This window comes from Zonotrichia albicollis, chromosome 8 (assembly GCF_047830755.1).
Source record: "Zonotrichia albicollis isolate bZonAlb1 chromosome 8, bZonAlb1.hap1, whole genome shotgun sequence".
NCBI lineage: Eukaryota > Metazoa > Chordata > Aves > Passeriformes > Passerellidae > Zonotrichia > Zonotrichia albicollis.
The window spans coordinates 27,522,101-27,543,481 of NC_133826.1; the positions used below are offsets into that span (position 1 = coordinate 27,522,101).

Sequence of the window (21,381 nt, forward strand, 5' to 3'; positions counted from 1 at the left end):
AGGAGAACCATTCCCTCTCATGGTAAAAGGAGGAGTGGGGGCTCCTGCAAAATGCTCTTTGGAAGAGTGTAGGGCATCAGACTTGCCATAAAATTAAATTTACCATTGCAAATCCCCTCTAGAGAAACACTGGTCGTGACACCTCTGTTTGGAAGGTCACAGGGAAAGTGAGCTTATAAAGGAATTTCAGCTGCAATTTCAAGGATGAGTGTTTCACCCTTAGGCAGCCAAATACCAGATGTGGGTATAGATTTTATTTTTTTTTTATGCCCATCTTGGCATTATAAGAAAAAGCTGAAATGCTTTCTTGGTGTAGGTTTTGCCAATAGGAGTGGAGCCACAGAAGTACAGATTGGTGTCTTATTTCCACAGCTCACCCTCTGTGGACAAGATAATGATGTGCTTCCACATTTAGCTGGGGAGAGGAAATAAAAATGTTTCTCAGCTCCTTGCAGCAATGATTGTGATGTGATTCCAGAATTCTGGAAATGCAGGTGAGAGCAGCACATCATCAGTGTGCACTCACCTACTTCAATGGGAGTGTGAAAAGCTGTGCAACACCAATAAATATGTTGAGCAGCAGGCCCTTGTACACAGAATATGTCAGCAGTGTTGCATCACCCAGAGAGCTGAAGCAGCCAGAACAAATGGGAGCTGTGTATGTAATGTTATATTGCACCTTAGAGTAAAACCCTGCTCTCCAAGGGAGTCTCATTGCAGAGTTCTGATCCATTTGAGATTGCACAATGAAACAACTGAGCCATATCTTGAGAAGTAAGATTTTTATTTAACTAAGCAGTACTACCTTGTGAGATATTTTTCTTATAGCTGTCTTTGAGAAGTGATATCCAGAAAGAGAAAAGCTGAAAACAGGTTCTTAAGTATTCATCTGAGGAATATTCATCTGCTTCAGTGATAGTGTTTGCAATAGGTTTTGGAAATAGATGTGATAACCATGTTTCAGGTTTTGTATGAGTTGAACTTTCTTGAGGTCTGCTTGGTTAAATTTGGACTGATGGAAGTGGAATGGTGAAGGCTTTATCCTTCCCAGACAGACTGCTTCTGAGTGCCCAGGGCAAGAAGCCTGAGGGGTGCTACAGGCTCTTCTGAAAATCTTTCAAAAGAAAAGGTGTGAGAGAAAACATTGAACTTTTAAAGTCATTTACCCTGCTTAGAAAACTCAGCCCAAAAGCTGCAAACTGATGGAGTTACAAGCACTTAAAAGTGAATTATTGTACAGAGCATGAACCAACCTGAAGAAGACATGCTATGCTTTCCTTCCTCATAATCTTAAATTGGCAACTTAATTAACTCTTTCCTTTCAGAGCACAGCATTTGTACAGTCTGAGGTTTCTCAGTGGATTTTGTAATGATGTTTAATTAATGTCATCCTGCAGCTTTAAGTTGGGGAAGGCTCACTTTTTAGATGTCTAATATATCAGATTTAATTAAAAGGCTGAGTGCAAGCTAATTTTACTTTGGGGTTTCTGCAAAGTACACCTTTCACTGAGTGCACTGAATAAACAAACACTGTTTTTGTAGCAGGCAAGAGATTCATGGGGTAAAATACACTCTCTGCCAAGGAGAGGAAATCTGCCTGTTGAATGAACTAAAAGCTGTCAGAAGTGATCATGAAAGGAATGTTTTGGAGGGCATTTTCCTTTTTTTAAGTTCACCTGAACTGCTCTTCTATCCAGCTACCATAGAGAAAAAAGGACAGGCTATAGAGAGTCAGAATTTTAAGCATTTGCAATTAAAAAATGTTTTGCAAGACACTCAATCAATGAGGTCTGTATGATATTTGTAACAAACAAATATTCCTTGTATGAAGAACAATTTTAGAATTGTAATCATAAAGATTTGTGTCAGTTAAAATTCTTGGAATTTCGGGATGGAATATGCTGGGACTGGTTCCCCACCGCTGCCAACCCCAATTAAATATTGGTGGAGCTGGTTGGCTTTGATCTCTGACCAAAGATTTAACTACAAGCCTTGCAGCCATACATTATCAATGAAGCTTTATCTCTGCTCCAGAGGGTGTGTTCTGAAAGCCAAATGCTGGGTTTTGTCTTCTGAATTACATCTGAGGCATTGCATGGTAATTGATATTGACTAATTTAACATAACAATAATACTAGATTATGGTTTCTTATTTAAATAGGGACAAAGTTCCTTACAGTCCTGAAGGCACCTATGGGTTGCTAAACAAACCCATTGATTATAGTTCAGAATGGCATATTCAGTTTTACATAATATAATATTAAATTAAGCAACCTGTGGGGCTATAAGTGCAGTTATAAAATAATTTTATATAACGGGAAGAAAGATTCTGGTACCTAAAGAGAATGTTTGGTTGTATCTGATTTTGGAAATATCTTGTTTTGAGTCAGTGTGTGGTATCGTTTTTGTTAAATGTTGGGAAAGTATTTCTTATTTAATTTCTTAAATTACATATTAATTCCAGTGAAAATCTGATATCTAGAAGCTGAAATTTAGTTTAACAGTATCAAGAGTTGTATAGGGGTAAGGGAAGAGAAATGTGTGTGTCATAAGAGCAGCCCAAGTTTGGGATGTCAGGGAGAACACGCTCAGAGCTGATTTCTAAGCTTTGTTTTACTGTGGGAGCAGAAAGCTGTGTTGGAGGAAAAGTTCTGACATTGAGACCTATCTGGACGACTGTGTGTGAGTGCTTGGTCAGCCCTCAGCACTCCTAAGCGGAGCAGGGAAGTGTCAAGTCATGATTTTAATACCAGGACTTTCAGTTTTGCCATTAAAGTTCAAAGTTTAATTCGAAAGCTGGAAGGTAAAAAAAAGTACCAAGTAATTTGATTGTCTCAGCTTTATCAATAACTTCATACAATTGATTTTCCTGTGCAAGGAACATTTTGCCTAAATTTTTTACAGAAGATGGAACTTGCAGATCTTAGCAGTGTAGAGAATTCCCTAAGAAGTTTGTGTTTTGTGTTAAATTTGCCTCTTCATTTTGGAATAATTGTTTGTTGCAAAAATCTTTCTCTGCTGGCAAAGCTAAAATTTTTTATGTAGGTTCTTGGAGTAAATATCAAACAGTAATGTGAAGTCATATTTTTCATTGAAAGTAATACCAACATTTTTAAATAAATTGTTAAATAACTAATCAATTTTCACATTAAAGCAAGACAATGTCATTTCACATATTTACATTGAAGGGTTGAGCGAACCTGAAAAAGCATAAGCTTTTTGAACTGGAAAAGCTTATATTTTGTCAAAGACCTGGAATTTTGTACCAGTTTTGACTGTTTACATCAAGCATGTTGATCTTCAAAAAAAAAGATAAATATGCTTTGCAAGCACAAACATCTGCTTTTGTGAATGTGTGTTTAAAAAAAACACTGTCACAGTAGAGAAGGGTCCTAATAAAGGAGAGGGGAACATGACAGGGGAAAGAAGACAGGAAAACTGTAGACCTGCTTTTTGCAGGGGCAAATTGTGCAAAATAATGATTAAAAAGTAACATTTTATTTTTTTTCTGGAGTTCAAACACTGAGAATTTTATATGGGAGCGCTGTGGGATTTTCCTCCTCAGTCTATAGGTCTGATCATCATCTGAACTGCTTTCAAGGAGTAGGAGCCTCCCCGGTACTCAGCCCAAAAGATCCCATCCTGGTACTTGCTCCTGTAGTGGCCCCCTCGGTACCAGACCCCGTTGAGGTTGGAGTGGGCGCAGGCGTTGTACCACCAGCCCCCCTTGTGGAAGTGGGCACAGTTTCCTGTGGAACAGAAGGACATGGGTGAGCTTCAGCTTTAAGCAGCACAAAGGGAGGTTTGCTAAATGTTTTCATGTTGTGGTTTATTCACAGAGGCAGCTTGGAAGCCTGTTGTGGTCGCAGCTTGCTGTTCTTGCTAAACTGTAAATTCTGGTGTAACAGCAGCCATTGCTGGAGGGGGGGTTATTGACATGGTTTTTAATGTGACAGCTGAAAATGAAGGAGAGACTTCTCTCAGCCTGCCAGCAGTGCTTGTCCATGAGCTAACACCCAAGGAACTCGGGTTATGTGCTGTTTAGAAATACTCCAGTGGAAGCAACGTGAGTTGATACAGCCCCGAGCAGCACACAGGGCCAGGGTTCCACAAAGAGCTGCTTGTAACTTGTGTTTTTACTGTTACAGGCTTGTCTAAGAGTTTGCAGGATTTGTCCAGCTTTATGGTTATTGACAGCTGAGGAAAGGCAGTTGAAGTATTGCACTCCCCAGGCTTCCTGTTACTGCAAGGGAAAAACTGGCGGAAATGAGAGAAAGGGAGCTTTAAGGAGTGCAAAAACCAAATGATGGGCCCCTTTCTAAAGTATTAACCTCTGCACACTTGCAGTTCCTTTCATGCTCTTCAGAGGCTTTAGTTCCTGGTGATTCTGTGGCAGCAGCACTACTCAGACATCACCTGGACAGATACTCTGATTGCAGTCATGTGCAAGTGATGAGCTAAACAGAAAATTGCTGCAGAGTGTTGTCAGTAGGGTGATAGATTTTGAATTTCTGACAGGTATAGGGGCTCGAAGGGGGCCTTCCCAATGTGGTTTTTATCATCATTGATTCAAAGCCTCTCCCAATAGGGTTATTTTACCAGAATTTACACACTATTTTTGTCCTGTGCTGTATTTTTTGAGGCAGTGTCACTGGTGGAACACACTTAACTTACTTCTCACAGGCACACCCCTTTCCTTACCTGAATACATGTCCCTGTCCCTGTCCAGGGTTGTGAATTGCTTCCCGTTGTGCCATACCATGGAGTCCCCGGCGTTGCCCTGGTAGGTGCCCAGGCGCAGGCGGTAGAACTCGCTCTCGGGCTCCAGGCGGAAGCTGCTGTACTCTGCATACACCTTCTTGTTGCTCCAGTCCTCCAGCTCAATCAAGAGTCTGTAATTATCCTGATTGCTCAGCATGTAGATGTTTTCCAGGCCCAGCCAGTACTCTCCATCAATGTTCCCAAATCCTTTCTGTGCAAAAAAGATCAGAAGGTGCTGTTAGCTCCGTTATCCGTGTTTGTTAAAACACTCATCAGCACGAGTGTGATAAACCAGGGGAGCTTGGGTACTGAGAGCCTCTGAACTTCTGAATGACTTCAGCCCATGCATTCGAGTGCTTCATTTTGCTGCACTGGGACTGCTGAGCTGCACGAGATGCTGCCAGCACCATTAATGGTGGCAAAACATCTCTGTTCTTGCTGTCCTCCTCTTTTTAAGGTAAAGGGAGGGAGAATAGGGAAACTGAAGCAATATTTCTTGACAAAGCTAAGGGGATTTGTAATAATGGGTGAATAATGGAATTTTAGGGTATAATTCCAGGTTGAAAAGGGTATTTATGATTCCACAGTCTGAGTGTTCAAGGCAAATAACTTCTTGTTGCTTCTGTATTGCAACTAGTGTGAATTTAATCACACTATTCTTCTGTGTTCTTTACAGGATTTATTAGAAATTATTATAAAGACACATTTTCTTTCAAGTCACTACCAGCACAGTAGCTGTGAAGTGATATTTCCTATCTGCTGTCTGCTTTTCCCAAGTAAACCAGTATTGTTAATGTTTGGTGTAGCATTAGGTTCAGATGTTTGTGATTGCTTTATAAGGCACTCCAGAACTGCCTTAAAACATTTTATAACATTTAACAACCCCAAAACCAACCATGGATTGCTCTGAGAAGTAAAGACTTCACATAATTGTTTGTTTGATTGATTATTGAATAATTATTTTAGCTATTATTGATTTGGGGATTAATATTTGAATCACAAAATTCCAAGAATGCCAGCAAAAATCCTCATGTTAATTTGTATCCTAGATGTAATTATTATTAGTAGTACTATTATTATTATTACCCCAACAAAATTATTTTTGAATTTCCCATTTAGCATGTAATTCCTGCAGAGCAGCATCCTCTTGTCATCCTAGACATTCTGTCTGCTAGTGCACAGTATCATGCAATGTGTTTCCTTTCACCAGCCTGACATCTTTAAGTTTCTAACCTAAATTAATGGGTGGAAATGACTTCCTTTAATTCATTATTGGAACTATTTTTAAGTTGAGCCCCCAATCCAGCAAATCTCTTAGTGTGAGAATGAATCATTTAAATGAATAATTTCACTGGCTGAGTTTGCTTATTCATAAGGGAGACAAATGAAGCTTTACAAATACTCACTGAAGTTCTCAATGTTAATAAAAATCATGTGTTCAGTTAGAACTTTGTAATTAATGACTTCCCAGCCACTGTGTAGAATAACATGTCTCCCAGTTGTGTTGTGCATTACAGAGCCAGGCTGTCTCAGCCAGGTTGGTTCATACAAAGTTAACTGTGCATGGAGGGAAATGGGACATTCTCACTGAAATGTGTTTGCCTCTGAGGGAGGATCACTCTATTCAATTATCTTTCTTTGCCCACTGATGTTCTGCATTCTTTACCTTGTAACTGTCCCAGTTCCTGAAGAAGTTGACAGATCCATCTGTCCTCTTCTGGATAACTGCCCATCCTCCAGGGTCCAGGCTGTTCTCACACCACACTTGCATTGGCTCATTGCTGTTTTTGGGTTTGATCATGTAAATCCCACTGTTGGCATGCCCAGCTTCCCTGGCTTGTTGGCAGTCTTTGAATGGACCTTTTGGAAAAGAAATAATGTAAGCCTTCAAGATTGGCTGTGCAGTCCAATTGTCCAGGAATATTTTGTACTGGAAAGTCAGGAATTCAGTTAAGGTGTAAACCTACTGTGGAAAACAGTGCAAAAAGTTACTGTCTGAGATGAATTTTATATATAAATAAGCATGTCACTATCCTCTCTCCATATGTTTTGTAACAAAAATTTCATTTTGCTAAGTAATTAATGGACTTTGGTTACCAGCACCTGATTTTTTTGTCTGCTGTGGCAAAGGTTTATACTTATATATATAAGTATACTTGTATACTTCATACAAAGTATACAGGCAGCTCTTGATACTGAGAAACAATATGATATTTTTTTCATTAAATATTTTCTTCTCTTGTGCAAAAGGCAGACATCAATTTCCTCCATTTTCTGGCACACCAGTTTGAAACTGGTGGAAGCAAAAACCAAAACAAACCCAGGATACCCAACTAACCCTACCTATTTCTGAATATACACATAGTTTGAGAGCTGCCATAAGAAATGTCTACTGAGAGACAACAGGCATGGAATTTAGTCAGAGAGAATTCTTATGCTGCATTATTTTCTGCTGTGATGTACTTAAGCACTTTGAGGATTAGGCTGTTACCTGTGGATAGGATATTTCTTAAGTTTCCTATGTCATCCTGGTGTCATGTGTGTACATGGGTACTGATGAAGGAAATAAGCAAGCACTGGAGAAGGATTTTTGGACTCACATATTTGTTCTCAGGGCTGTGGTTGCCCAAAATTCCTGTTGCTGTTGTGAGTGCTGCTTAAAAGCTCTGTTTTATTCCATGTGAATGGTGGTTTTACAAATAATACTTAGAGAAGACCATCTGGTAATTCTCTTGAGAAGGATGCAGCTTACATGTCTCTGAAAATCTTGCCTAGTTTGCCTTTCAATTTTTGATAATGTTTTTATTTTCTGCTTTTTAGAAAAAAATTTGTTTGTGTGTCATTACTCCAGTTGGTTTAGAGAAACTGGTAATTTACTAATGAAAAGCAAAGTGTGTTCGGATGACTAGTTAGTGGTGGATGCCCTAAATGTATTTGACAACTCAGCACATCTGCAAATAAACTAGCTACAGCTTTCCTCTCCTTCCAGAGGGTTTATTTTCTCAAATCTTGAAAATTCAGAGAGAAGCCATCAGTCACAGAAACAGCTCATGTGCAAAACAGCATAGAAAAAATTTGTTGAGGTTATTCTTTAATCAAAAATAGAGGCTGAGGGAAAGGCACTTCACTACAGATTAAGCTTGTGTGACAAAGGCAAGCTGAAAATGGCATTTTTAAAAGATTTTCAGGTAGTAGTTGTCAGTTGGACAAGTATGTAATTAGCAAGAAATCTGCAAAGCATAATTAGAGTGCATGAAGGGTGTGTGTCCAATGAGGAGTACTCAGAGAGGAGTGCTCTGAGCCATTGCTGTAGGTATTGCTGCCCTGTCAGGATTGGGATGGCTTTGTCATTCTTCCAGAGCAAACAGTGGCACCTCAGGAAAGAAATCCTGTACCTTTGGTGTACAGGTGCTTTTTCCCCCCTTGTTCACAATTTAAATTCCCAGAGTTTGTCCAGAGGATAGATAATTTCCTGGACTAAGCAGGGTCTCATTCCCCTTCCTTGATCAATCTGAAGTAGGTTTGGGTGCTCTATAACTGGACAGGGATGTTGTTCCAGAAGTACTTTTGTAAAATAATTATTGCTTTAGCAAAAAGATAAACAAATAAACCTTATATTTTGTAGTGTTAATTGAACACTAAGAATGATTTAATTAGATCTGCTCTTATTTGGGTGCTATCCCACGTGATTATTGTTGGAGGAGGACTTGAGCATTTGTTTTTTTCCATGAGGGACCCAAGCAGATGTTTGGGGTCATTTCAAGCAGTTTTTAAGGCAGACAGAGTTGTACCAGTCTGTTTATGTAGTACTTGGATCACTTCTGGACTTCAGCTGGCTTTAAGTTCACAGGATAACAGCTCATGTGCTTTGATGCTCAGCTTTGTCTGCATGTATTAACATAAATTAATGTTGTGGTAGAGGTAAGAGACTGCTGCTCTGAATGTAAGGGATTCTAACATATCCCGTGATTTTTGGTGTATAGCCTTGAATCTTTTTGCTGAAGTAGATTCTTTGTTAGGTATAATTATTTAAAGTTTGTATTATAAGAACTGATATTGTTCAGGAAATACTGAGGTTTGTGAAAGGGAGAGATTCTCCTCAGTGCAGGTGTGGGAAAAAAAGCATGAATTTCTGTTTAAAATCTTACAGGTTTTATAGTTTATATAAGGACTAAGTATCTAATGCACATCTAGTCTTTTGTAACAGTCTGTGTATGTAAGTCACTGAGACAGTGATAAGTCAGAAATACTCTGAGAAGATGATCTGCTAAATATTTCACTTCCAAATTCTGGCTTAGATGAATGATTTAATGCAGATCATATTCTGTGCTAAATTAAATGAAGTAGAGAAGGAAAGAGATTAAATATTTTAAGTTGAAAGCTTGATAACTTGATGACTGGAACCCATTTTGAGATGCCAAATGTTATCTTGAGCTGATGATACAGAACTTGTGCTTGTGTAAGCTTCATAGAGAGGACTTTTGGGGGCATTAGTAGAAGAAAAGTCCAAAATAAAATTGGACATATATTTTAAAAAATAAGGTATGTTGTTAACCAAGAGGTATTAGAAATTATTATATGGGGCAGTGTCTAATTTTCAAGTACTTAACTAACTTGAAACTACTTTTTGCAAAAATAGCGATACTAATTCTGGGGATCACTGGTTATCATTCCAAATAAGGTAATTGTGACAACTGTAATTCACAGGTACATTAACTTTCCTCCGTTTTTAGAGCAATTTTTGTACAAAATAACCACCATACTCAGAAAACAGAATTTCATCCTTTTGTTCCCCATATATTTTGCATTTTTCTCTCCACTCACAGTAATCAGATGCACATTGACCTTTCTGACCCATCTCCTACATGCAAGTATTTGTGAGGAGGTGCAGGTATTTATTCTGACATCAGTTCTTTAACTGGCCTGTTTCTAATTGGGACTGTCTGGTTTCCATTGGTCTTTTTTTGACATCTTTACACATTCTAAAAAATCTGCATCTTTTAACCATAAAGATGTTTCTTCTATGACATAGTTTTGATTCTGTGCACCATTAAATCTGTTTACCTTCATTTTAAAAATCAGAGGTAGTTACTGGGCATTGGTTGGAATGTTCCAGTTTTGGTTGTGATGACTGATGCTCTACCTGTAGCAATTCTCAGCCTTCCTTTTCCCAAGCAAGAATTGCAAAAAACACTTCAACTTCCAACTCAAGAATCCAGTGTTAAAGGAGGGTGAATAATGTTACAATAGCATCCTAAAATTTCTTTGTGTTCTCTTCCGAAAACAGATTCAAACTCTGAACTTTTAGGTGTGGAGGGGTCAGTGAACACCAGGTGGATGATTCAGAGGATAACACTTAGTGCTGTTGCCTCTTTTTGTACGTGCAGCAGGCGTGAATTGAGAAAGAGATGTGTTGAGAGCAGAACCTGGAAGGGAGGCTTTGCTGGGAAGCAGGAAGTCGTGGCTTTTTTCAGAGTTGTACTTGTGCTGTCTGACCAGACATCAGCCAATGCTTTGATATGAACTGTTTCCTTTCTGTCATGATGTGCCACTGAAATTCACATGACATCTGGCATTTTGCTTGGGCTCATGCCTGAATTTTCTGCAGACCTTGAATAAAAATAGTTGTTCTTTACATCAGCAGCTGGGTGAGTGCAATGCTGCAGAACAGTCACAAATGAATGTTTGGCTTCATCTTAAGAACCAAGTTCAACCTTCAGCTGTGACTAAAGGCAATTTGAAAGAAACAAAAACAAAACAGCCACCTAAACCCCAAACCCCACACCAAACCCTTTTGCTGTGCTTGCAGAAGCCAAGAGCAAACACTCAAAGGGAAGTCTGAGAAGAACTTGTTTTTCTGAATCCTTGAATTTTTTAAAAATAGTGATTCTGTCAAAATCTCAATAAAGTGAGAAGCATGATAGAGTCCCAGTCAGCTCAGAGGTAGTTAATTGTTTTGTCACTAATTTTGATTCCTAGTGATAAATGAATTTATCTAATGACCTAAAGAGTGTAACATGTGAAGGTGGGATACAGTCTCCTGAATGTATTTTCATAATATTTATGGGTTTGGTTTAACTTTCCAGCCCCACTGACTGCAGGTTACTGGGAGTGTAGGTACTGATTTTAAGTTTTCAAAGCTGAGTGTCTCTTAATTGGATCCAGCCTCAATTCAATTATCCTTTCAAACTTACCACTCTTGAATATTTCAGCTGAACACTTAGAGACTCATTGCAGGACTGTGTTGGTGGATTTAGATGTTCATTTTAAAGCAGGTCAGAATAGAAGGATGAAAATTCTTCTAATAGAATTTTCTTCAAATGTAAGTATAAAGAACAAAAACTTGAAATTCTTTAATGTGTTTATGATTAATTAATTCCTCTGATTCACTCTTGCCAGCTACTGTAACATGTAGATAGCAGGCATCATCAAAGCAATGGGTAAATATTAGAAAATTTATGCTAATACTGAATTTTCATATTTTCATAACTCAAATCCAGCTGCAGAGGGAAACCCCAACACATTGTGACTTGAAGGTGAATATTGTTCAGATTAAATTCCTGAGTACTGGCCATTTCAACAAGATCATGTTAGGGAGGTTTAGGCCATTTGGTACACTAAAGCTTTCCCTGGGAGGTAGAAGGGGGAGAGAAAATCAGGAGCAAGTGAGCTGCACCAGTACTTTAAATTCTTCCTTGTGTTTCTATGGTCGGGGGTTGGAACCCTGGTTACTGAGGATTTCAGACTTTCTGTGCTGAAGGGCACTGACCCCCAAGAGAACACTGCATTGACCTGAGGCCATGAGAAGGCTTCCAAAAAGGAATGATAGAACTGGGATTGTGAGTGGGGAGTTTGAATAGAAGTAATATCACACGGTGGAAAACCTAGAGTTTAAGGTTTTAGAATATAGTAACAAATATAAAGCAAGATGGAAGTTTTAGGGCAGAAAGCTGATCCTTCCTTTTCACCTTCTTCTCCATGGGTTTGAGTGGTTTTGTGTAATTGGATTAAAAAGTCCACATTGCAGGCCCCAGGTGGTTGGTTATTGGGTCAAAAGTGAAAATAATTTAGGTGTCATTTTTTAATTGGACAGTTTATCCTTAAAAAGCCTTGGAGAGAGAGAGAGATGGCTCTATTTTTCACTTGTTAGAGTGAAGTTCTGTAGAACTCACACTTAATAATAGAATATAGATAAGAACTTTAAGTAAAAGCATGGCAACCCTGACAATGGGGGAGATGATGATATTGTCAGAAGGCTAATTAATTACTTTATAATTACTGTATTGTTCTATACTATATTACACTGAATCTGCCAAGCACTCAACTTAACTGCACTCAACTGCCCAGAATCTCGTGACTGTCAGCCAGCAGTCCTGACACACACACATGGATTCAATTGGTCAATTAATCAGAACACCATCACCAGAATCCAGTTACCAATTCCCTTCAGGTAAACAGTTTTCCACAGTGCATTCCACTTCTGAATAAGAGGAGCAGCAATTGAGATAAGAATTGTTTTTTTCTCTCTCTGCGGTTCAGAGAATGTGAATCCCAGAAAATATTCTTGGGAAGTTGTGCCTTGCTTTTCTCTGTGAAGAGAAATGTGGCTATAAGAACTAATAAACATCTGAGTCCAAACAAGAAACACCGTCTCGCGCTTTTAATCCCTATCCCGGCAAAAAAGAAGCAAAGATTCAGCAGCTGGGACAGTTTCCCTCAGGAGTGGGGAGATCTCGGGTTAGATAAATAGTGACAGGTAACTCACCCTCGTTGATCAGAGCCACAGGGGGCACTCTGAAGGGGCTCTTTGTGGGCGCAGTGGCGGGGTCGGGCGGTGGCCGCACGTCTCTGTCCCGGGGGTAGCCGGGGTCTCTCTGGATCTCGTTGCCCCCCAGCAGGACAGGAGTGTAGGGCTGGCTGTTGGGGATGTGCTGGGGCACCACCTGCACCAGGGGCGGCGACCCGTGCGGGTCTTGGCGCGAGAAGATCCTCAGGCACTGCTCCTCCAGCAGCGAGATGGTCACAGACTGGTTGTTTACCAGGTCGGTTAGCGCCGCGTATTTGACTTCCAGCTCCTTGTATTTTGTTGCCATCTTCAGCATTTCTGTGGTAACATTGAGGACTTTGTTTTCCAGCTGGGAAAGCTCGAGCGAGTTGTCGCGCTTGCGAATGATCTCGTGCAGGAGCTGCATGTACAGTTGGGTCACGCGAGAGTTCATGTTCCGACTTTCTTTCCTCAGTAATTTCACTTCGTTCACGATGTTCCCGTCCACATCCACCACCAGCTGCAAAATGTCGATCTCCCTCTTCTGCTTGGACAGCACATCCTTCAGGTTCTCAATGTCCATCCTGGTGACTTCATCTTTCCTGTTCCCAGTGCCCGGGTCGTTCGTGTTCACACAGATTGGCCCTGTAATTTTTTGTTCTGGGACCAGGAAGGTGTAACCACATTTCTTCCCTTCCTCTGGCCTGTCTGCTGAGCGAGGCTGCCTCTGCTGGGGCGTCTTGCTGGGCGTGGATTGCTCCGCACAGCGCCCGATAGCCAGCAGCAGGAACAGCAGGACGCCCAACGCCCACTTGAGTATCTTCATTGCAAAGCAGGTGTGACCACTGCCAGGAGCCTGTTGGACAGATAAAGTCATTAAACCAGAGGTGTTACTAAAGCTCCTGCACTTTCAAACTGCCTAAACTGAAGAGTTTGCCTTGCTTGCATGTACGTAGCCAAGTCTTTGGCATCTCTTCCTTGGAGTTAGATTCCATTAATTGGCTGGCTGTTTTGAGCAGGAAACACCATAACTTAGATACAAGATTTAGTAAAGGAGTTGTTGCAATGGGTAAGTTTTCAGAAACATTGTTGTGCTTAGATCCTGTGTTACATTCCCTTATCAGATTGCTCAGATCTGTGCTCACTGTAGTTACCTGCACAAGGTTATGGAGCATGTAGTGCTTGCAAAAATACCTTCCTGGAAGTGAAGGAGGGAGATGAAATTGTTTATATAAATGTTGGAATTTGGATTATATAAGCTTTTCTGCTCCTCCTTTAGCTTTATATATAGATAGATATGTATAATTTATTAAATACTATATACATACTCATTCATATATACACCCATTTTTCAAGTTTATATGTACAGAGTTTTAGTAGGCTTGAAAAGCGCATCTTTAAGACTATTTTTGGACATGACTGTTAGGCAGGAGATTAGATATTGTTGCAAACATTGAAAATTACTTACTCAAGTGACTTTGAATGTGTAAGGAAAGCTGTTTGCTTTTCATATGTGTCCCTGTTTAGTTGCCTTGAGATGAACATTTAGAATTGTTGTCGCAGTTTTTGTATCTCTGAGAACATCTTTATCCAAATAATGCTGAAGTATCAGGTATGTTGTCATTATAAAAACCATACTGAAGTGTTTCATTCCTCTTGTAAAGAAAACTATGAGTTTCTTTTAACTCTGAAGAGTTAAAGTGCAGTGAGAAAAATCTGGGAATGTTTTCTGAGACCTGTTTTTTAGCTTAAAATATTTGAGATTATAAACAAAGTTAGCACTTAAATAAAGAAAAAAACCTTCATTTTTTATGATTTGTTTGCTTTGTGAAGCAGATCACTCTTCTTATCTCAGCTGTTGATCTGGCTTTCCTTTCCAGCCTCCTTTTGGCAGCCTTTGGATAGCCTTTCTACAGTGTCCTTTGGGTAATTACAAAGAGTAATACAGTAAGAGCAGGCACAGTTAATTATCCTTCTGTTGCTGCTGGGTCCAAGTTGAAGTGCATTTGGCATTCCTGGCACAGTGATCCCAAAGGAGAGCAGAGCTCTGCTGCTTCCCTTACATTCACATTACAAATGAGAAGGTGACTTTTGGGTCGGGTCCCTTTTCCCAGTTCTGTTACTGGCTTTAATATTCTTGTAACAAATGGTGTCTGCTCAGCCTCAGGAAACCTGGCAAGCCTTTGTTTTTTTGGCTTCACTAAGTGCAGTGGTTACAAGCTTTAAACCATGATGTGCATGCAATCAGGAGTTAGAGCTAGAAATTCTGCTTCAATGTTTGGTAACTTTTTGTTTGTCTGATGGTTGTATTGCAAGCCCTGCTTCTGTAAAGGGAAGAAAACACATTTAACACATACTAAAAATCCTTTCTTACCCTGCATAAATAGAGGGAGCACCATAAGATTGAGGAGTTTATTTTAAAATACTTATCTTAGTTTGCAGTAATAGATATTTTTGTGTCTATTATGAAAAACAAAACTTAATAATTTTGTTAATATTTCTCTGCTGAAACTGTAACTTCTCTTCAAAGAAAAAAGTTAGGAAAAAGTATCACTTTTCTCCAGAGCTGGTTGTGTGTTTTTCTTTGGTAATTTCAGGCATTTAAAATATTAATCACTTGGACAGTGCTCAGATTTGGTAGTTCATTAGGTTAAATGCTCACAGGCATCATGGGAAGCACATGGGAAACTGGTCTGTGTGTGGCTTCTAATTTGGCAAAGATGAGCTGAATTAACTGTCTGAAGTTTAAAACCTCTTTACATCTCCTAACTCATTTTTTGATACTTTGGCATTTGTTACTTGCAGATTGAGGGAAAGAGACTTTGTGACATGTGGTTGAGGATGAAGCCATAGTACAAGTCCAGTATTTTGCTGTTTTCGTTTCACAGGGTGCAATAGGTACCTCATAGTCCAAGAAAATGAATAACATTTTAGTTCTTGGGAATTTTAAAGACCCTACAGAGTTACTAAAATAATGAATGGCTGGGGATTTTTCCCCACAGCAGCACATTTTCCCCCTGAAATACATAGAACTTGAATTAATCTTTCAAAACAAATCACTTTGCAACACAGTCCACATTCTAACCATGTATTCTGCTGCAGTCTGCTTTCTGCATTTCTTTTAATATTAAATGTGTTCATTTTGAACTTTTACCCTTATGTATTAAAGTTTCAAGCTCTGTGTCTATACATGTGCTGTCAGACCATTAAATGAATTAAAGGGTCTAATACAGCATAGCCAAATCCAGCAGCTGCATAAGATTATGCCCTAGAATTTGAAATTCAGAAATATCTTGTAGTAAACTGAGATATTCAGATAAGCAGGGATGAATTCCTTCTGAGAATCTACCTGGTAGGAATGTATATGCTTCCATGGAAATGTTGATGTTGAAAAAATGAAGTGTTTTAAAATATTGCTTGTCAAGTTTGAGCAGCTTAGTGCCTAACTTGTTATACAATAATAGGTTCTGAGCAAGATATTTACCTGGAGTTTTAATCAGCTTAGAAGGAAATGAAAATACTGTTTCAGAAATTTCCTGATGTTCTGGGCAAGCAGCTTAAAAAAATAGGAGCTGTTTATCCAAAGTATCCCAGAATGATAGCCTAATATGTAAGACCTAAATGACAAATTAAAATTAGAGTTGGGAAATAGTTTTAGGGCTTTTAGATCAGGCACATTTTGTGCTGGATTCCCAGGTTTAGGTGTTTAGGTAGTGGCAGAATGTTAGGGGACAGCTCAGGGATCAGCTCAGACAGAACCAGTGTCCAACCCACCCTGCAGGTTTGAAGTCACCTCTGCTGAGTGGAGCTGCTGGTGCAGAGCTTGGAAATGCAGCAAATATCTTGTCATTACAGATACCATTGCTCTGAAATACATTCTCTAACTCTTGATCAAATGTCATGGTTTTTAGATTAGAACAAACTGTCGTTTCAGCTGGTGCTGTCGTGCTTCTGTGCCACCCAGTTTTGGGCCTCAGATTTCTGCAGAGGTTCCATTATGTATGTTCTGGCCTGCTGATGTTTTATAGCTTCTGCAGAAGAAAATGTGCAGTTATTCACAGCAACACAAGCTTCTTCATCAGCTTGTCAGAAACACTCGGGGCTGTAGACAGGGCTTCAATACTATTTTATATTTAATACCATTTCTTCTGATTTTGTTCTTTTTCCAGACTGGTCCCTGTGCAAAAAACCCCCAACTTGCTTTCAAAATTAGTTTTTGATTTATTACTTTAAAAAGTGTTTAAAGGTATAAAAATCCAATTTAAAAGAGCAAAACAAGCCATGTAACTTCTATTTTTAACTGCTGTAACACAGACTGTGTTACCCCCCCCTAGAAATATTGTAATCACAAGTACAGAATTGCATGGATCAGGATGTGGGGAAGCTGGTATATATTTGGCATTTTTTAGCTTTCTGCACAACAAACTATTTGTTCTTTGTTGTACTGCTGTGAGTCATGTTCAGCAGGATGTAAAATTTGGAAACCCACAAGACAAATTGGAATCTATTCTTCCAGAGCTGACAAAGGCTCGTTCTCCCTGGGCAGTGTAGGGTGATATGGGTGAATATAACAAAGTTGCAGATAAATGGGAATATAGGATTCCTTTTGTATAGAAAATGCAGTATCAGTACTTATCTTTATTCCAAATATTTATGAAGAGAATTTGATCCAGTGATAAATGCCAGCAGTGCCTTCTTAGGTGTAACGGGAAGAGAAACAGACTGGGTTCTTTAAGAAGGTAAATTACAATGCTGGGACTAAAGATGCTCTGCCCACGAAACCAGCTAATCAGGGAGCTCCGTTATTGATGTTACACAGACTTCATTTTCTGCTGAGCTTTGCCTTAGCAGCTGAAATCAATAAACCCAGCTGTGTTCCCCTATGTCTGCACAGGCTAAGTGAGGATTTTGGTAGATTTTGTTAGCTTAAAACTGGGTGCATGACATTAGAAGTAATACTAAGGTGGGGAAACCCCTCTTCTTATAGGAGAAATATTCCCATGGATTTCAGTATATCTCTGGATTTAAGTAAGTTACTTCTCCCTATATAAACAAGTGCTTTTCCCTCTGCCTCTGCTGAAATAACGGGATTACTTTCAATTGTATTGACTGGGATCCAGAAATAATATGTTCTTGGGTTTTGTTCATCAGATATGTGATGTATTGAGTCGCAGAATTCTGCTTCAGAGATTGCCATCAATCTGATTCCTTTTAGGAAAGGCAATCTAAAAATCTTCAGGGGGTTTTGAGGTTGTCATTGAAAACGTGCCCCTTTTACAAATGACAACTTCTTAGAAATTCTCTGCAGAAGAGATTTGTTAATCTTGTCATAGTAGATATTCTGAAAGCACAGAACAATTTCATGGCATTTCTAGATTTTTTGGTGAAGGTTTTTCAGCATGGGGGTTCCTTTGCATTTGTTGGCAGCCACTGTGTGTGTTTGCATTGTTTGAACAGGCAGGTCCAATGCAGTGGTGCACTTTGTTGGAAATGTGGGATTTTGAGGCTCCAGAGTTCTGCTTAGAACAGATACTGAAGATATTAAGCATCCAGTTATGCTTGGTGTAGGAAATTGTACTTCATTCATTGGTGTATAAATTTTAAGGACCAAACCAATAGGGCACATTACAAAACACAAAGCACAATAAAACAATAACTAAAACTCAGCAGAGCCATGTAGTAACTGCTAAAGCTTAAATGTTCAGAATTTCCATTCTTTTTAGTAAGTTCCTTTAAAACTTCAAATAATATGTTTTTTTCACTGTACTTCAGATCATTCTTTTGGCAGCAGCATAATATTAGTATTGCATTATTTGTTTTAAAACAAACATTTCAAAATTTGAACTCTAAAGTTGGAAGGCAGCAAAGGAGAGAGAGTTAAAACCTTGTATACAGCCAGTTTATTACTTTAAAATTATTGACTCAGCTGCTTTCGTTTGTGGAAGGTTTAGGAATTGTTCTAAGCAGTGTAAATCAAGCCCTTGGCTGATGATGAATGAATGGAGCCTGGTGTCCAGAGCACATTATGTGCTTCAAAGGGGGGTTGTGTTGTTGTTTAGATTATTTTCTCCTCCTTATGTAAATCAGCAAAAAGAATAGTAAGGGAAAGGGCTCAAGAACTTGGAAAGAATCCATCTTTCTTGTTTATCAAGGCTGCTTCAGACTTTTTTCCTCTGGTAGCTACTAAATCTTAATTAAGTTTGTCTTCTGTAACACTTTGTCTCTCTTTTTAGCATCAGCCCCTTCATTCTCTCTTACCATGTCAGGCAGCTCTGAGTTTGTAAATGCAAATACATCACTGAAGTTCATTTGCATTGTTCTGGATTATTTACTGTATTTTATTTTCCAAGTCAGCATGAAGAAAGTTTTCTACGCTTTTCCTGTGTATAAGCAAGTATTTTTTGGTTTTCATCTGTATTTTTGTCTTCTGTTTGTAAACAACTTTCTTGTTTTAATCATCCATTAACAGCAGCATTCTTCTCCCTTTCTTCCACTAGTGAATTGTAACAAATCCCTCAATTTTCCACTTAATGTATTGTTACTTTGTACACTGCATTTCATGTTTATGAAATGGATCTTTATTTAGAAACAAACTGCAGTTCAATTGAGGTACAAATAAGGAAGGTATTGGTCCCTGTTGCAGCAATGCCTTTGGATTTTCAGCTGCACAATTGATTGTGCTACAAACTCGGTTATGTTCTGAATCAGGGTATGACTCTGGTTTCTTGGTTGGCTCTGGGACTCAGGCAACTTCAGCTCCTCAGTAGTACCCTAAATAAAAACATACTTGAAACGATATACAATGATTGCTACTTACAGATGTGCATTGATTTGCTTGGGACTTTTCACAGTGGTTTTATTGAGGTATCCATTTTCTAGTTCTAGTAATGCTAGGTCTATGCTCTGGTGTTGGGTGAAATCCAGCTGCCCTGAAATCGATAGGATTTTTGCTTTTGCCTTCTGGTAGGATCAGAATTTCACATGAGTATGTTCACAGTACCCAAATTACATGCTTAGCAAAGAATCTGGTAGTGCTAATTTTCTGTAACTGTAGATAACAATACAGCTAAACAACTGAAACTTGTTCATCCCTACAACTGGAACAAGTTAGTCTGTGCTCTTATGCAGTGCCTTTTTTAATTCTTTCCAAAGTCTACCAAGTGCCACAAAAATGAGTCTTAATGTTAGTTGTCAAATGTTTCTCAGGCTGAGAGGGATTTGTTTCTTCACAATTGTATGTTGAGGGAGATGCATGTAGCATTCAGAAATAGCTCAAAATTAAATTTGTAAGTAAGAATAACTTTAAAACTTACCAAGAAATAAAGTCTTCCAGCTGGTTTGCTTCTGTGGCAGATGGAAAATCCAGAGGCCAAATTGCTTTTGCTTCCTATATTACCCGATGGTGTGGAGTGTTAATCTGCAGCTGGAGCTGAAAACTGCTTTTGTCTTTCTCTGTTAGATCCAAGCTGTATTGAGGAATTGGGTTTCTCCATACGATAACCAAGCTAACTAATCAGTTTAAAAAAAAGAAAAAAAGTAATGCTCCAAAATGCGTTATTCCAGGAGAGAGAGAGAGAGATGTTTTTTGAAACTGCAGTGTTTAATTCTCACATGCAGAAGTGCTCTAAGCAGCCACAGCTGACCCAGATTCCATATACATCACTTTTGGACAGTGTTTTTTTAAACAAACACACGCTCGGCTCAGCCGTTCAGCCCACCTATGATGTCACCGCGAGCACTCGGAGAGCAGAAGAAACTCCTCCTTCGGATTTCCTATCCATACCCTCCAGAAAAGGAGGGGGTAGGGAGGCTGAGAAGTTAGGAACAAGGAAAGATTGTTTGCCAGTAGAAGGGAGGTACCATATGGCAACGGACTGTGCAAGAGTTCAGCAGGCAATTACAAATCAAACATTTTTACTATGCTGCCTAAAGATGCCTTTCAAGTTATTACAGTACTGGGCTTCATTTAGAAGAAAGATTCTTTCAGGCTGATAAAACTCGATTTGTGTTGCTGGGAATAAAAGGGGCAGCCTGGCTGGATACAACAGGAAAAATGAAGCATTTGTAGTCTAGAAGAATGTTCAACAGAATGTCGCATTCAATTCTTGACGTTCACTTAATAAGAAACAGTTCCAGTTGTTAAAGGCATGAATTCTGCAATACATGTGGAAAATGTTAAAACTCTGTGTGTGATGGTTTTGGGTAGGTATCAGAATATTTGATAACATCTGACTGGTGTTAGAAGTAGCAAAAGCCACAGAGATTACGCTCTACAAGAAGTACAGGATCTGGGATTGGTCCTGTCCATGCTCAGCCAGCACGTGAGTGCATTCACTTTACTGCCATTGATCTTTCTGGTTTCTTCACAATGGCAGTGCCAATTACATTTGAAAGAAAATTACCCTTGTATGCTTTCAAAATTATTTTAGATTTCATAGGAATGTATCCAATAGGTTTAGAGAACTGCTCTTTACAGAAGACTTAGAAGGCTTAAAGAAAAGATCAGTGCAAGTCATTCCGAGGTAATTCTACAAATGCAGTGGTTTATAAAATCCTGCATAATAGTGCAGGTGCCTGTTGCAGGGAATTTCCTTAAATATAGTTAATAAGTATGATTTATTTCCTTCTGTGGAAGATTGAGTGGGTTTGGGATTTTTAAGGCTTGTTAGGACATGGGTTAGTAAATTCAGATTCAGGACAGCTTTAGGTAGCATAGCAATTAAATGCCACTACCTGATGTTTCTGATTATCCTTTCTGTTTTTTAGCAAACTGTTTCTAGCAGAACAGAAAATTGAGAAATTTAGTAGTATATCAGGTCATTTTTATTCACTTTTTTATGTGTCACCTTTCAACC

At 39.0% G+C, this 21,381-nt stretch overlaps 2 protein-coding genes across 5 annotated transcripts in view; one reads left to right on the forward strand and one right to left on the reverse strand.

The window, feature by feature from the left end:
• Positions 1-21,381, forward strand: part of RALGPS2 (Ral GEF with PH domain and SH3 binding motif 2) — a 116,297-nt gene that overhangs the window by 58,115 nt on the left and 36,801 nt on the right. The window lies entirely within an intron of this gene.
• ANGPTL1 (angiopoietin like 1) lies at positions 776-20,266 on the reverse strand. Its single transcript, XM_005490210.4, has 5 exons — positions 19,840-20,266; positions 12,527-13,382; positions 6,428-6,621; positions 4,702-4,972; positions 776-3,749 (listed from the first exon to the last, which is right to left on the reverse strand). The coding sequence occupies exons 2-5, from the start codon at positions 13,350-13,352 to the stop codon at positions 3,562-3,564; spliced, it is 1,479 nt and encodes a 492-aa protein (XP_005490267.2). The 5' UTR covers positions 13,353-13,382; positions 19,840-20,266; the 3' UTR covers positions 776-3,561.

What these genes read in the sequence shown, in the direction of transcription:
- ANGPTL1 (XM_005490210.4), bottom strand. Translation starts at nt 13,352, where the DNA reads ATGAAGATACTCAAGTGGGCGTTGGGCGTCCTGCTGTTCCTGCTGCTG. An exon ending in TGTGGCTCTGATCAACGAGG is followed by an intron (nt 6,622 to 12,526) that starts GTGAGTTACCTG and finishes CTTTTCCAAAAG; the next exon opens with GTCCATTCAAAGACTGCCAA. An exon ending in GGAACTGGGACAGTTACAAG is followed by an intron (nt 4,973 to 6,427) that starts GTAAAGAATGCA and finishes TTTTTTGCACAG; the next exon opens with AAAGGATTTGGGAACATTGA.